Genomic DNA, 16,693 nt, shown 5'->3' on the forward strand with positions numbered 1-16,693 from the left:
TACTCGGTATAACAAATTTTATTCATAGTTTGTACTGTAGGCTTTACTCTGTATCCGCAATACCATTTTCCTAGCATAAAAATCTTTATATTCCTCAGGCAATTCCTCGAGTGTTTTTAGTGCCCGGTCCAGAATCTGCACGGCTCTTGAAGCCGCTGTGGGGTCCTTGTTTCCATACGTATCTGTTTTATCATAACATTCAGATGGTAGATGCTTCCAAAACACATTTACTCCGACTCCAAACTCCTCAGCAACTGTATTGTGAAACCAGAGGGCTAAACCAAGAAGAAGAAAGAAGGTTAACGGAGCAGATACCACTTACTAATCAATGTATAGTCAGGGTGCGTTCACACAGTGCAGGGCACTACAGTTAAAGCTGCGTTGAAATTTGCATCAAAATTTTGTATGTGTAAAACTGTTAGTTTTTGATGGATTTTGCGGTGTAGTTTCTTCACATTTATTTAATATTTTACACTTGTAACATGAAAAAAATTGCAGCAAACCTGCATGCTGTTTTTCTGAATCACTTTTAACCACATTACATGAATGCACCTAACAATGAGAAATGGTTGTAGGATCTATTTACACAGCAGGAAAAGTGGCCATGGAATGGCAGTTTACAAAATGGGGAGTCTACAGGGTTATTCACACATCTATATTTTTGATGGTCCATGTGAATGACCATGCTAATCCGTCTCTCTAATGTCATGTGGGTGGTGTCAGGCAGGAGCAAGCAAGGGGGCATGATTCTTATCTCTGACATTCTCCACCTTGGTGAATCACACCCCTTCCCGACTCCTGATTGACACCACCCACCTTACGTTAGAGAGACTAATTAGCATATCAGGCACCAAAACTAACAGCACTTATTGCTCAGGAACATGAGAAAAAGTGCTGCAATCAGTGGAGCGACACCTATTATAGGATGCAAATGGTGTTGATGGAGTGATCCTCTTTAAAGAGGACCTTTTATGTCCTTGGGCACATGCACTTTTATATACCGCTAAAAAGCCGACAGTGCGCTGAATTCAGTGCACTATCAGCTTTCCCGTTATGTGCTCAGGGTGAAGAGCTGTTACCAATAGCTCTTTACTGTCAGAAGGACGTTCCTGACAGTCTAGCTGGGAACAGTAGAGTCTCTCTCCTGACAGTAGAGTCCATAGCGCTATACTGTGAGGAGGCGTTCCTTACCGCCCAGCCACGACACTGAGCGGTGAGGAACGCCCCCTCCCTCCTGGGGGGCGTTCCTCATGAATTCAGCGCACTGTCAACTTTCTAGCAGTATATAAAACCGCATGTCCCCGAGGATATGAAAGGTCCTCTTTAAACACTGTGACATGTATCTAGGCAGCAGAAACAAAACATAATTCACGTCTTTTTCTGAGGCCTTTTATCCACCAGGCAAGGTAACAGGAAAACACTAACCTGGTATAAACAGCACATCTCCAGCATGTAAGGTACATTCATATCTTCTAGCTTGTGAATAAAGAGGATATCTGACCAAGTCTGGATTATCTACATCTAACACTTCTGATTTATCACCTAGGAAAAGAAAAGTGAACAAGTTCTAATTTGGATACTTTATTAATGGAGATATAAAACTATATCAGAAGTGTAAAAGGAATTTGTGCGGATTTTCCTGGCATTCATATCACAGCTAACAGAGATCTAGAGACCCCATAGCCTGCAGCTTACAACTATGTCCATCCCAATATTAGAAGTAAAGGCAGGAGCTGCGGCATCATAAAAAAGTCAATATTAACCTCTTCCCAACATCTGCCATAGCACAACCTTTAAACCCTTCCCGCCGAAAATTTCCGCCTGAATTTTTTGAGGTTTCCAAACCCCATAACTTTTTTTGTTTTTCCTTTCACAGAGCAATATAAGGTCTTAATGTTTGTGGGACAAATAATTTTTCATGATGCTTCCATTTATTATTCTGTACAATGTACTGGGAAGCTGGAAAAAGATTCTGAATGAGGTGGATTTGAAAAAAAAAACTGCATTTGTGCAACTTTCTTATGGGTTTCGTTTTTCCAGCGTTCAATCTGCAGTCAAAATGACATGTCAACTGTATTCTATGTTTCAGTACGATTCTGGAAATACCAGGTTTATAAAGTTTTATTTTCATTTTAACGTCATAACAAAAATCTAAAACTTTGCAAAAATTTTTTTTCTAAAAGTCGGCATATTCTGACATCCTGTAACTGCAATCATTTGTTTGCAAGTTCCATAGAATGCAATACAACTGTATAGCAATCTATGGGAGATTCGCTACATACAGTCCTATGAAAAAGTTTGGGCACCCCTATTAATCTTAATCATTTTTAGTTCTAAATATTTTGGTGTTTGCAGCGGCCATTTCAGTTTGATATATCTAATAACTGATGGACACAGTAATATTTCAGGATTGAAATGAGGTTTATTGTACTAACAGAAAATGCGCAATATGCATTAAACCAAAATTTGACCGGTGCAAAAGTATGGGCACCTCAACAGAAAAGTGACATTAATATTTAGTAGATCCTCCTTTTGCAAAGATAACAGCCTCTAGTCGCTTCCTGTAGATTTTAATCAGTTCCTGGATCCTGGATAAAGGTATTTTGGACAAACAATTCAAGTTCAGTTAAGTTAGATGGTCGCCGAGCATGGACAGCCCGCTTCAAATCATCCCACAGATGTTCAATGATATTCAGGTCTGGGGACTGGGATGGCCATTCCAGAACATTGTAATTGTTCCTCTGCATGAATGCCTGAGGATTTGGAGCGGTGTTTTGGATCATTGTCTTGCTGAAATATCCATCCCCGGCGTAACTTCAACTTCGTCACTGATTCTTGAACATTATTCTCAAGAATCTGCTGATACTGAGTGGAATCCATGTGACTCTCAACTTTAACAAGATTCCCGATGCCGGCATTGGCCACACAGCCCCAAAGCATGATGGAACCTCCACCAAATTTTACAGTGGGTAGCATGTGTTTTTCTTGGAATGCTGTTTCTTTTTGGACGCCATGCATAACGCCTTTTTTTATAACCAAACAACTCAATTTTTGTTTCCAAAATGAAGCTGCCTTGTCCAAATGTGCTTTTTCATACCTCAGGCAACTCTATTTGTGGCGTACGTGCAGAAACGGCTTCTTTCTCATCACTCTCCCATATAGCTTCTCCTTGTGCAAAGTGCGCTGTATAGTTGACCGATGCACAGTGACACCATCTGCAGCAAGATGATGCTGCAGCTCTTTGGAGGTGGTCTGTGGATTGTCCTTGACTGTTCTCACCATTCTTCTTCTCTGCCTTTCTGATATTTTTCTTGGCCTGCCACTTCTGGGCTTAACAAGAACTGTCCCTGTGGTCTTCCATTTCCTTACTATGTTCCTCACAGTGGAAACTGACAGGTTAAATCTCTGAGACAACTTTTTGTATCCTTCCCCTGAACAACTATGTTGAACAATCTTTGTTTTCAGATCATTTGAGAGTTGTTTTGAGTAGCCCATGATGCCACTCTTCAGAGGAGATTCAAATAGGAGATCAACTTGCAATTGGCCACCTTAAATACCTTTTCTTATGATTGGATACATCTGGCTATGAAGTTCAAAGCTCACTGAGGTTACAAAACCAATTTTGTGCTTCAGTAAGTCAGTAAAAAGTAGTTAGGGGAATTCAAATCAATAAAATGATAAGGGTGCCCATACTTTTGCACCGGTCAAATTTTGGTTTAATGCATATTGCACATTTTCTGTTAGTACAATAAACCTCATTTCAATCCTGAAATATTACTGTGTCCATCAGTTATTAGATATATCAAACTGAAATGGCTGTTGCAAACACCAAAATATTTAGAACAAAAAATGATTAAGATTAATAGGGGTGCCCAAACGTTTTCATAGGACTGTAGCTATTGAGGCTGATCATAGATCAGCCTCAATAGCTATAATGCATTGACAAGCCTGGGAGCCTTCATAATGCTTCCGACTGTCAGAGGACAAGGTCTACGTGTGCGGGAGACAACCTGCAAAGATAAAGGTACGGAACCGATGGGGACCTGTCCTAGAGGCCATTTTCTTTATTGAAGGGGGAAGAGTCAGGGGTCCCTGGCCTTCAATACCCATGATTAAAGTAAGCTAATAGCAGCTGTGCTTATGCAGAGCAACTACCATCTTTAAAGACCCGGCATACACTGTACTATTAGGCTAAGGCCCCATGGCTCGTAATCGCAGCGCTAAAGTCTGCGGAAAAAAAACGCGGCGTGAACGCATTACGGTTCTTTCCACGAGTTATTTCAACTGCTTTCCATACAAGTGTTAGACCAACAAAATATTATTCAATAATGTTCTATTTTCTCTACCTGATAAATACAAATATGGAGAATCCCGTGGACTGTAGAGGACCACTCTTTTTGTTCCAGTCACCTGAATCAGCAAGTTATCCATGACCTACAAGTACAAGATTCTCAAGTCAAAGGTAGCACATCAAGGATAGTAAGTAGGATATGCCATCAGTGTCTGACAGATGCAGCTCCCACCTCTAGAACTTGCACTGACCCCTCCGTGTGGCCACCAGCCATTAAATCCATGTTGTGATTGGTGGAAGAGGTGGCCAGGATTGTGGAAACAGCCAAGCTCACTGAGCCGCACTGTATACATAACTCTCCTTCTACCAGACGTTTATGATGTATGTTAATGATGTAAAAGCCCTTTTTACGTTCTGGTCTGCCAATGGACCAGATGAGGTAGCAGCATTCTCACTTTCTTTTAAACTATTGTATAGGGCAGCATTATATACACTCACCGGCCACTTTATTAGGTACACCATGCTAGTAACGGGTTGGACCCCCTTTTGCCTTCAGAACTGCCTCAATTCTTCGTGGCATAGATTCAACAAGGTGCTGGAAGCATTCCTCAGAGATTTTGGTCCATATTGACATGATGGCATCACACAGTTGCCGCAGATTTGTCGGCTGCACATCCATGATGCGAATCTCCCGTTCCACCACATCCCAAAGATGCTCTATTGGATTGAGATCTGGTGACTGTGGAGGCCATTGGAGTACAGTGAACTCATTGTCATGTTCAAGAAACCAGTCTGAGATGATTCCAGCTTTATGACATGGTGCATTATCCTGCTGAAAGTAGCCATCAGATGTTGGGTACATTGTGGTCATAAAGGGATGGACATGGTCAGCAACAATACTCAGGTAGGCTTTGGCGTTGCAACGATGCTCAATTGGTACCAAGGGGCCCAAAGAGTGCCAAGAAAATATTCCCCACACCATGACACCACCACCACCTGCCGGAACCGTTGATACAAGGCAGGATGGATCCATGCTTTCATGTTGTTGACGCCAAATTCTGACCCTACCATCCGAATGTCGCAGCAGAAATCGAGACTCATCAGACCAGGCAACGTTTTTCCAATCTTCAATTGTCCAATTTCGATGAGCTTGTGCAAATTGTAGCCTCAGTTTCCTGTTCTTAGCTGAAAGGAGTGGCACCCGGTGTGGTCTTCTGCTGCTGTAGCCCATCTGCCTCAAAGTTCGACGTACTGTGCGTTCAGAGATGCTCTTCTGGCTACCTTGGTTGTAACGGGTGGCTATTTGAGTCACTGTTGCCTTTCTATCAGCTCGAACCAGTCTGGCCATTCTCCTCTGACCTCTGGCATCAACAACGCATTTCCGCCCACAGAACTGCCGCTCACTGGATGTTTTTTCTTTTTCGGACCATTCTCTGTAAACCCTAGAGATGGTTGTGCGTGAAAATCCCAGTAGATCAGCAGTTTCTGAAATACTCAGACCAGCTCTTCTGGCACCAACAACCATGCCACGTTCAAAGGCACTCAAATCACCTTTCTTCCCCATACTGATGCTCGGTTTGAACTGCAGGAGATTGTCTTGACCATGTCTACATGCCTAAATGCACTGAGTTGCCGCCATGTGATTGGCTGATTAGAAATTAAGTGTTAACGAGCAGTTGGACAGGTGTACCTAATAAAGTGGCCGGTGAGTGTACGTTACACTATGTTCACATCTGCACCCAGGTGTCTTGTTCTATTCCATCATAGGACCAGAACAACAGACACATATACATTTCTAAATCAGCGGACACCAACAGTGCCCAACTGACCCTATTGAATATGATGTTTCCTCCACCCCCACACCTTCCAGAAGAAGCATTGGCAGAATGCTTGTTGGGGTGTAGTGCTGTACAGCCTTAACCCCCTGTGCGCCGGCTGCCTCCATTCATTCGAATGGGAGGCTAAACTAAACATCTCTAGCAGCTACTTAGCTCTAGAGATGGCTGCTCCGGTGCCCTCCTTCTTCTTGTCCTCGCTGCCGCTCCACGCTGCAGTCTTCTTGCCTCGCTGCCCCGCCTCCCAGGTTAGTGTTTAAAGTGCTAGGTAGGCGGGGCTTGTGGCTTAGGAGAGTGTGGGTGGGTACAGGGCGGGGAGATGTGACGTCTCCCCTCCCAGTACCCGCCCACACTCTCCTAACCTGGCAGGGAGGGGGCAGCGAAGGGAGAAAACAAGCGTGGAGCGGCAGCGAGGCAAAGAAGAAGGAAGGCACCGGACCAACCATCTCTGGATGTAAGTGGACACCAGGAGGGACTAAGTAGCCAGAGGATTAAAAAAAAATCCTCTGGCTACGTTAGTGATTCACTACACAGCGTGGATTCTAACAATTGTTAGATTCCATGCTGTATAGTGAATAGGATTGCTTTTAAAATCCAATCTCCAATTAATAAAAAAATCCAATTGACTTGCATTGGGATCGGAATTGGGATTGAGATCGGGTTCGAATGAAAAATGATCGGAAATCGGATTTTAAAATCGATCCTGAAAAGTCGAGATCGGCTCAACCCTACTTGCAAGTAATCTGAATGTGCTGTTAGTCCTTCTTCTACATGATGTCAAGAGCATCACCTATCACTGGCATATAATAGCATATTATGGGCATTATGTATTGGTTTTTATTTTACCGCTTTTAACATTACATGTACCCCAAAACGGTGGCGAAGTACAACTCTTCACTCAAAGAATAAGCCCTTACTTATCTACGTCTACAAAAAAATAAAAAAAATGATGAATTTTGGAAGGTGGGGAAGGAAAATATGAAAAATGTCGCCGAGCATTAACGTACAAACTACCCTGCGTCATTAAAGGGTTAAAGCCTGCCCTCTTTGGGGTTATTTTGCTGCCAAGTTTTCTACCTGCCAAAAATGGAAAAGAGCAGAAGGAAGTTAACACACCTTCCCCAAAAATGATGCTGTAAAGAGTTTTACAATCGGTTACGGGGAAGCAAGTAAAAAATGACAACCAACATGGCTGGACTTTCTGTTGTCACTAATATAAACAGAAGATGAAACGAAATACAAAATGCTGATATTTCTATAAAAAAATAACTTTGAAAATGTTGGCTACTGCTCTAATTTCCTTCTAGTTTACTTATATGAACAATTTTACATTTTGGGAGGAAATCATCTTTAAATACATGTTTCAATTTGATTTGCTCAGTTGTCTGAAGTTGAGCGGCATTTGTATCTACTTTGTTTGCAGAGCTTGCTGTTTGACCCACATGCTTATATTTCTATAGTTTATCATACATCGTAGTGTGTCCAGAGCTGTAGTCCAGGGGAGCTGATACGAAACACACTGGAGAAGAATTGGTCTTTCTCAAAGAATTCTGGAATTCGAATGTCTTCTGCCAACTCTGGAAATTGTTTACTGATGTCTGCAATATCCTGTGTATAGAAAATAGTGGCAAGAAAACAGAAGGTTGTGTGAGAGCGTACATGTTCAGGGACATGTCTTTTACAAAAACCTATAACTACTCTCACTACTACAATATTAATATACCTATTCTTCGTATTAGAAAATTGTCTAGTACAGAGAAAAATAGTTTGGTAAAGTGTTACCCGGAAAAAACAATCATACAATATTTTTTTTTTTCTTTTTTTAAATGTAGATTGTGGGCCCCACATAGAGCTCACAATGTACATTTTTCCCTATCAGTATGTCTTTGAAATATGGGATGGAAATCCATGCAGACACAGGGAGAACATACAAACTCCTTGCAGATGGTTTTTTGCCCTTGGCGGGATTTGAACACCAGGACTCCAGCGCTGCAAGGCTGCAGTGCTAACCACTGAGCCACCATGTGGCCCCCAATCATACAATATTTGATACTGTTGTGTCAAAAAGACAAAAGTGTTTCAGGTATGATACCCTTATTGACTAACCAGAACAATTACATTTACAAGCTTTCAAAGGCTCCTTCTTCAGGGATTTACAAATTAATGATGCATTTACAATTGACTATAGGTTCACATCTTTTTTTATGTAGATTGTGGGCCCCACATAGAGCTCACAATGTACATTTTTCCCTCTCAGTATGTCTTTGGAATATGGCATGGAAATCCATGCAAACACGGGGACAACATACAAACTCCTTGCAGATGGTTTTTTGCCCTTGGCGTGATTTGATCACCAGGACTCCAGCGCTGCAAGGCTGCAGTGCTAACCACTGAGCCACCGCTGGGGCCCCACTCTAGATTCACTTCTGTGCTTGCGTTTCCGGTCTTTGGATCTGCTTCTGGAAACCCAATCCGCTTAAAAACTGGTTACTTACGGAAACCCGTGGACCCCAGAAACTATAATGGACTCTGCCTGTTTTTTTTGCGCAGTTACCGCCCCAAAATTTTTTCAAGCTGAATGGTGAACAGAATCCCTTAGCGCTCACAGAGTGCACATGTGAACCTAACCTTAAAGAGGACCTTTCACCTCCTGGCACACATGCGGTTTAATACACCGCTAGAAAGCCGTCAGTGCGCTGGATTCATTGCACTATTGGCTTTTCCGTTCTGTGCCCCGGTGAAGAGCTATTGTGCCGGTACCGTATCTCTTCACTGTCAGAAGGGCATTTCTGACAGTCAGTCAGGAACGCCCTTCCTCATAGTAGCGCCTTTTGCGCTGTACTGTAACCGGTGAGGAACGCCTCCTTCCCCTCCTGATAGTGCTCTTCTGGGTCATTCCGTGTCAAGCGAACCAATGATTTTTCCCTCTATATTTTTAATTCTTTTGAGATTTTGTTATTTGGTAATAGTGTGTCAGAGAATGCAAAATGTGAAGAAAAAAAAATTCTAGAAATTTATTTGGATTTTTAATTGATTTTCAAAGTTCAGAAAAAGTGCGAATTTCTGTGTTGCCTGCCTTTACATTTCTCCTCATAACTTAGGTTAGAAAAAAGAGAGAGAAACAAAATAAACGCCATTCTACTCAGAACTATACAGGCTTTCACCAAATATGTCACAAGAGTATCTTTGTTAATATTTTACCCATGTGAACGCAAACGCAAAATTTTAAAAAGCATTTCCGAAAAAAACGTTTTATTTAAAAATTTCCAAAAATGCACATGGGCCTGCTATGCCCTTAGCCACATCTGTACCAAAATTCAAGTTGGGATCTCGATGGGATAATATTTTAAAATATAACTATTACAGTGTCATTCCGAAAATCTTGAATTCAGATCTGTTCAGCCTGTGGTCTAAAAGTGTGGGGTCTATATGTGAGATATGTACAGAGAATGATCCACCTCACAAAATTTTAATGTTAACTAGTGTAAGACTAGCAGTATACAGGTCCTGTAATATGACACTAGAGTGGGACCATCTCTCTCAGAGGAGTGTTTCTGGTAGGACACTTATTGTAGTTCACCTCAGATAACCACAAGAAGATGATGATAAAAGGCCAGTAGTTTAAAAATGTCCTATTAATTGTTTAATTAGTTCATATTTTATAGAATGAGGATTTATCTACTGGACTATTTTTCTTAATAAATTACATGTTTAGTGATATAATAAAAAACAATTGTTACATGTAGAAATAGGTGTTATAAATATTGGTTCTTGTACTCTTGTTAACATATAATTAGGATGAGACTATTTAGACCAGGGGTCCTCAAACTTTTTAAACAGTGGGTCGGTGGCAGAGCAGGTCGCACAGATATCGGGAGCGGTGCCCTCCAATAGGTAAAGTGAAGTGTGCTCCATTGCCTGGCCCGAGCTCCCCAGGAGCTTCATTATAAATGCACGCCTGCCGGCAGTTTGCGAACCCCTGATTTAGACAATCCCACTTGAGGATATGAGCAGCTTTTTTCTTTCGGTTTGTTCAATGCATTCAGGTTGAAAATGCTGAACAAGTTGTGTTCTGATGATAAGATGTATTTGTTCTGGCACTTACAGGATTTGTTTTTTATGTTTTTTTATTGTTGCTTATAAATGTTGAATTCAGCAAGTTGTTATTTGAAAAGAAAAAAGGAAGAAGCTCACACAAACATAAAATCAGATGATTCAAGGCTTAAAAAAAAAAAAAAAAAAAATTGATCCCAATTTGGTCCCAAGTTGAAAACCTGTACAAATATAACCAAGAACACAAGTAACACAAATGCATTTTTTCACAATTTTAAAACATACATTTTTTTCACAATTGCGCATCAAAATTTTGAATTTGATTTCTCCAAAACAAAATATAAAGAAACATCGTCTTGTGACATATCAAATGAAAGCCGGTACCGCTCTGAGAAAAATGACGCCTCTCCCACCTATTTATCTTAATTCTAGCCCAAGATATGTTAAAAAATGTAAAGCCATACCAGGCCAAAATTCACCCTTTTTCAAAACTTTAGAAGTCTATAAAAAATTAACTGATGAAGAAAAAAATTCAAAACTTTTTATTTGTAATTAACTTAAGTTGTACTTCATAAAAAATAAAAATAAAAAAAATCTAAAGACGTCAGGTAAAAAAAATATTCCTATTTGGATCACTTGATATGGAATGACCCTTCTATGGACAAGTACTGAGGGGAGCGTTCCTCACTGCTCTCATAGTACAGCGCAATAGACGCTGCTGTGATGAAGGGTGTTCCTGACAGACTATCAGAAACAGTCTTCTGACGGTGAAGGGCTACGGTACCGGCACCGATAGCTCTTCACCGCGGGCACAGAAGGGGAAAGCTGACAATGCGCTGAATTCAGAACAATGGCGGCTTTCTAGCGCTGTATTACACTGCATGTGTCCCAGGAGGTGAAAGGTCCTCTATAATCATTCATATTTAGATGCCTGAAGAAGGAGCCTTTGTGCTTTGAAAGCTTTGAAATGTGTTTTTTTTTTTGGTTAGCCAATAAAGGGTATTATACTTACCAACAATTTTGTCTTTTTGACACAAAAGTATTATATATTGCATAAAATTCGAAAAAAAAGCCACAGTTTTAAGGGTATGTTCACACAGTTGAAATGGAGAAGGAACTTGAAGCAGACTTCTGCCCTCATCTCATCTACATTTTCCGCTCCTCTGGCTGTCCGTGGTGCAAAGCTGAAGCAGAATTAATCTTTCCCTCACTGATCACTGAGCTTTGATATCAGACATTAATGCCCATGGACAAAATTTGCCTGTTACTGAAAAATTAAAACTAGACTTAGTTTTTTAAAATTTGGACAATCCCTTTAAGGCCGGGGCCCCATGGGTCGGAAACGCCACGATCGGAAAAAATTGCGATGTTTTACAGTACAGGCAAAGTGGATGGGATTCAAGCAAATCCCATGCCCACTATACGGTACAAACAGCCATGCGGACATACCGCGATTTCCATGGTTTTGGAAATCGTAGCATGTCAATTATATTTACGGAAATGTCGGGCTTTCCCCATAGATATAATTGTAACAGAAAGTCCGCGGAGGAGAACTCCACAAACTTTCTGTCTAAAGCGCTGCAGGAAATGTGTCTGTCTTCAGTAAAAGCAGTCCGTTTTATCATCCCCACCATAACAAGACCTTTCTATGACTCCTGGACTGACTGTAGGAAGTTTGTGAGGCAAGGTTGTCAGAAACCCCTGAGTATGGTGCCTTCAGTGAGTGAAGGGGTTAAACTGTTTTATTTTAGATTATTAATATTCTTGTAGCGTACCCAAAAATTTTTTTATCATATAAACTCAGAGTAGGGGAGTATAACCTACCCAAAATGGGACGTATTAAAATATAGCCTTTATTGGTTCAGTTAAAATACCCAAAGGAACAAACAAACAAAAAATTCCCCATTAAAAAAGAAAGAAAGGAAAGGAGAATGGACAGAGTAGTGTGTCTCTGAAATTGCTATGTCAATTGGACAGCATTCACACCTAGCAGCTACTAGAGAACCACAGTGAGCAATCTGATTTACTTGTATGGAATCTCACAACACTCCTGCACTTGTGTCCATATCATTAACACTTTGCTGTTCACTGGTATAGCCCCCAGCCCCCCCCCCCCCCTCCCCCGGCTGTTATCAATGCTGACAGGGGCTGGGGGCTATACTGAATATACAAAGCATACTCCAGTGTCAGAAAGAAACAATAGAAATGACACCTCTGATGATGTGTCCGATAGTAAAGGGACATTGAAACCGGTCAGGTGACAGATTGAGGTGGTAGAATGGGCGAGATAAGTGTCTAGCTTGCCCTATTGTTAGTTGAATGATTCCCTGATATATGTGAGTCAGTAAACTTCTCCCTACTCAGCTATACAAGCAAGATACCTAGTGCACTATTAGCATGAGAAAAGGGTTAATACAATAGTGGTTAAGAAGGAGGAATTAGCTATCAGAAAGCAAAGACTAGCCTAGCAGTACACCGATACCAGTGAACAGCAAAGTGTTAATGATATGGACACAAGTGCAGGAGTGTTGTGAGATTCCATACAAGTAAATCAGATTGCTCACTGTGGTTCTCTAGTAGCTGCTAGGTGTGAATGCTGTCCAATTGACATAGCAATTTCAGAGACACACTACTCTGTCCATTCTCCTTTCCTTTCTTTCTTTTTTAATGGGGAATTTTTTGTTTGTTTGTTCCTTTGGGTATTTTAACTGAACCAATAAAGGCTATATTTTAATACGTCCCATTTTGGGTAGGTTATACTCCCCTACTCTGAGTTTATATGATAAGGGGTTAAACTGTCACCGTTTTCGGGTAAGCACAGGGGTACAGCTTCTGTATTCACTTGATTTACAGACGGAACATGTATAGCACAGTGCGGGAGGACGTAAATTCAGTATTTGAGTTCCTTGTACATACAGGAATTTGAGAAAATATCTAGAATACCCCTAGTTATTGTCACATAGTCAAGTTGAACTGTTCTTGACACACCTGACATCACCAGTAACACCTGCTGTTTTCTCTGTTGAGTAACATACATGGCGGCTGATAAACTTTATAAGTTGGACTGTTCTAACAATCTGTTTATTTTAGGGGTGTGACAGAGATTTGGGCGATTGTTGATGTGCTCCTGGCAGGGGTTTCTGTGAACCAATTCGCTGATTTGATGTGTGTGTCAAGGTCTGCTGCCTCTGTGGTTACATCTCAGTATGCAAGGAGATGTTGCATACTGAAACTCCTTGCATATGTTGTTCCTGGTGGGATTCGAACCCAGGATTCCAGCGCTGCAAAGCTGCAATGCTAACCACTGGGTCATCATGTTGCCCCTGCGGGGGGCATTTTTGGTTTTGCAAAACAAAAAATATCACTGTACTTTCATTTTTGGACCAATAAAATAAGTAATGTATAAAACATAGCAAGCATGTATGTTGTTCCAGGCCTTACACTAATGTTTAATTGAATAAATATAATGCTTACTTTTTACCTTGCGAGGGTCTTCACCCAAAGATCGTAGATAATATTTTTCATCCTAATGGAAAAAGTTTTGAAAATGCTGAGTGTGCAGGAAATTAATAAGGTCATCCTGTTACAGATACACGTCCAGTCATATTAATGTGACCAAGCACCTACTTTTGACATCAACTTTAAATAACCAGTCATCAGCCATCTGGGTGCACTCATCATTGTGGAAGGCACGATGGATCAACACAAGTATGCATCTATCCTTGTGGACCATGTTCACCCCTACATGTGAATTGTTTTTCTTCAGGATGATGGCATCTACCAGCAGGACAGTGTGACGTATCACAAAGCTCGCAGTGTACGTGCTTGGTTCAAGGCGCACCGGGATGAGTTTACCGTACTCCCTTGGCCAGCAAATTCCCTGGACGTGAACCCAATCGAAAATCTGTGGGACCACCTCGATAGGGTTGCTCGCACCATGGATGCTCAACCATGTAACCTATCGCAGCTGGCCACGGCACTGGAGTCGGCATGGCTCAACATCCCAGTGAACGTCATCACAACATCCTCTCTCTTCCTGCAGGTCTCGCAGCGGTCCGCTCTACCAAAGGTGGCTATTCTGGATTTTGACAGGTGTTCACATTAATGTGACTGGACTGTGTATATAACATTATGCACACTGGGGGTGTATACAAAAGTGCCAACATATGTATATGATTTATCAGACCTTGATAATTTAGACCTTTGATAGGTATTACAGTGGGTGTCTACATTAGGGAACGTGACATATTTTCCATTTGCATTTGTACCCACTAAACATCTTTGTAAATTGCAGCATGTCAATTATACCTACAGAAACGCCGGCGGTTTCCATATAGGTATAATGTAAGAAGAAAGCCCTATGATACAGAGTCACCAGTCTTACAAATCCAATACTTCAGTATGCAATGTGCTGGTGCACATACATCAGTAATAATCAGTAATAAAATGAAAAATATACCACACAATATATTAGGATCAGGTAAGAGAATCTAAACTCTCTGGACAACCCCTTTCACTAGAAATTAAAACGTTATGGCTTTTAGAAGATACCAATACAAAATATTTTTTAACTGTATAACCCTTCTGATCCGCAGAATATGAGTAATGTTATTTATACTGTAAAGTGAGCAGTTGAAAATATAATATTTAATCAATAAGTCATATGCACCCCAGAAAAATGCCATTAAAAAACATGACTTGTCTCATAAAAATCAAGTCCTCAAACAACTAAAAATAAGATGGCATAGGTTTCAGAATGTAACAAATTCTCTGGAGGTCAGGGAAGGTGAAAAACAGTAAAAAAAAAACAAAAAAAAAAAACACTGGGGACGTATTTTTTTTTTTTCACCTTACCCCAGCATCCAGAGAAGAAACATTTTTCTTGACACAGTTGGAATTTATTCTCTAGTCCCCCACCTGTTCCCGAGCAATAAGTGCTGTTAGTTTTGGTGCCAAATATGCTATTTAGACTCTATATTGTCAGAAGGGCCGTGTTAGGCAGGAACAAACAAGGTGTGTGGATTCTGAGCACCGACACTGGCTGCCTCCGAATGGAGCTCTGAATCACACCCCCTTGCCTGACACAACCACTTGACAGTACATAGCCTAAATAGCATATCAGGCACCAAAACTAATTGCACTGATTGCTCAGGAATGGGTGGGGGCTACGTTCATGATGATTTGCTGCCTGTGTCAGTGTTAAATATTATTTAACAGTCAGAATTTAATTTCAAGCAATGACACAATGAAAAAAAATTTGAAATGACAGCAATGTAATGTAATGTGAATTACCTGCGAGATAAAGAAGTCTTTGTGTTTGTTCTCAGCTGCTCTATTTACAAATACATCAAATGGCAGAGACCTGAAATCGAGAAATCAGGTTATCAGCCTTGTACGAGTAGTATATCCATGTATACATGTATGCAGGGAAACTCGCCTGTAAATGAAATTCTTCTTGATGAAATCCATCTGGGGTACCTCAGACACGTGGATCTTCACCTCTCGTCCACCACCCTTCCTGCTCATATAATCCACAGTCCACTGGGTTTTACAAGCGCCCAAATCCAAGTTTTTGAGTACAGCTGGTTTTCTCTTGAAGACAAAAGCGGAGTATACTTTACATTGGATTTACTGTGCCTACATCAGGGATAATATTTTTGTACAATTGCCTACATTTCATGATAGCCCCATATTTTTCTCACAATGTAAGTCAAGACGTTGGTGTCTTTTTGCAGGTGCTATTCCAACTACTAAGAGCGTGTAAGACGTGAGATGTTCTGTTACATTTTTTGCTTGGATTTACATAACTGGAGCAGATCAGCACCATTTTCTTAGACTCGGATGCCACTATGATTTTTAGCGTGACCTCAGCGGCTTCTCAGAGGAATACTCAAGGAATACTCAAGACCATAGCTGTCGACAACAAAGAAATTGGTAAGTTGCTCTGCAGAAAGTTGCAGTGGAGCCTTACCCCAAAGGTTATGCTTCAAGGTGGGATGTCATGCATGCACATTTGCACTAGGTGCCCATGTGATATGGATCTCTCTGGGGCCATGTTATATATATTGTGTACAGATAGGACAACACAATAATGCATTACATTAGAGGTAAGCCTTTTATTTATGGGCTTATTATCAGCTGAATGATCATTAGGTTGGGTTTTTACATTACACATGCAAAATGTACAACATGACCCTGGATGCTGCCAAACACAGGGATCAGATGAGCCCGACTGAGTGTAATTTTACTTTCAGGCGTCTCCCTTTGTACAAGCTGGTCTTACAACCTTGAATCACTGTACGATTCCCTAAAGAGGACCTTTCATATCTGCTGCCATAGATAAGAGTGCTGTTAGTTTCATCATCGATATCTCTCCATCCGCAGAAGGACGGGCCTTACAGCTCAGTGTCATCGGTAGGCTGTTAGGAACACCCCCCCCCATCTTTCCCCTTCAATGTACTCTTCCGTAGCCTTGTACTGTTGGGGGGGGGGGGGGGGGCGTTCCTCACAGCCC

At 41.1% G+C, this 16,693-nt stretch overlaps 1 protein-coding gene across 3 annotated transcripts in view; it reads right to left on the bottom strand.

Moving 5' to 3' along the window:
* The window catches only part of TYW5 (tRNA-yW synthesizing protein 5), a 20,397-nt gene continuing 3,704 nt past the window's right edge, over nucleotides 1–16,693 (bottom strand). For all 3 annotated transcript variants that reach the window (XM_075284347.1, XM_075284346.1, XM_075284345.1), the window contains 7 exons: nucleotides 15,617–15,771; nucleotides 15,472–15,541; nucleotides 13,661–13,705; nucleotides 7,597–7,734; nucleotides 4,347–4,434; nucleotides 1,426–1,542; nucleotides 1–275 (listed from right to left, as the gene is read on the bottom strand). In XM_075284347.1, coding sequence (XP_075140448.1) covers nucleotides 19–275; nucleotides 1,426–1,542; nucleotides 4,347–4,434; nucleotides 7,597–7,734; nucleotides 13,661–13,705; nucleotides 15,472–15,541; nucleotides 15,617–15,771 — 870 coding nt within the window. In that variant the 3' untranslated portion in view covers nucleotides 1–18. The remainder of the gene's footprint in view (nucleotides 276–1,425; nucleotides 1,543–4,346; nucleotides 4,435–7,596; nucleotides 7,735–13,660; nucleotides 13,706–15,471; nucleotides 15,542–15,616; nucleotides 15,772–16,693) is intronic.

This window comes from Leptodactylus fuscus, chromosome 8 (assembly GCF_031893055.1).
Source record: "Leptodactylus fuscus isolate aLepFus1 chromosome 8, aLepFus1.hap2, whole genome shotgun sequence".
Classification (NCBI taxonomy): domain Eukaryota; kingdom Metazoa; phylum Chordata; class Amphibia; order Anura; family Leptodactylidae; genus Leptodactylus; species Leptodactylus fuscus.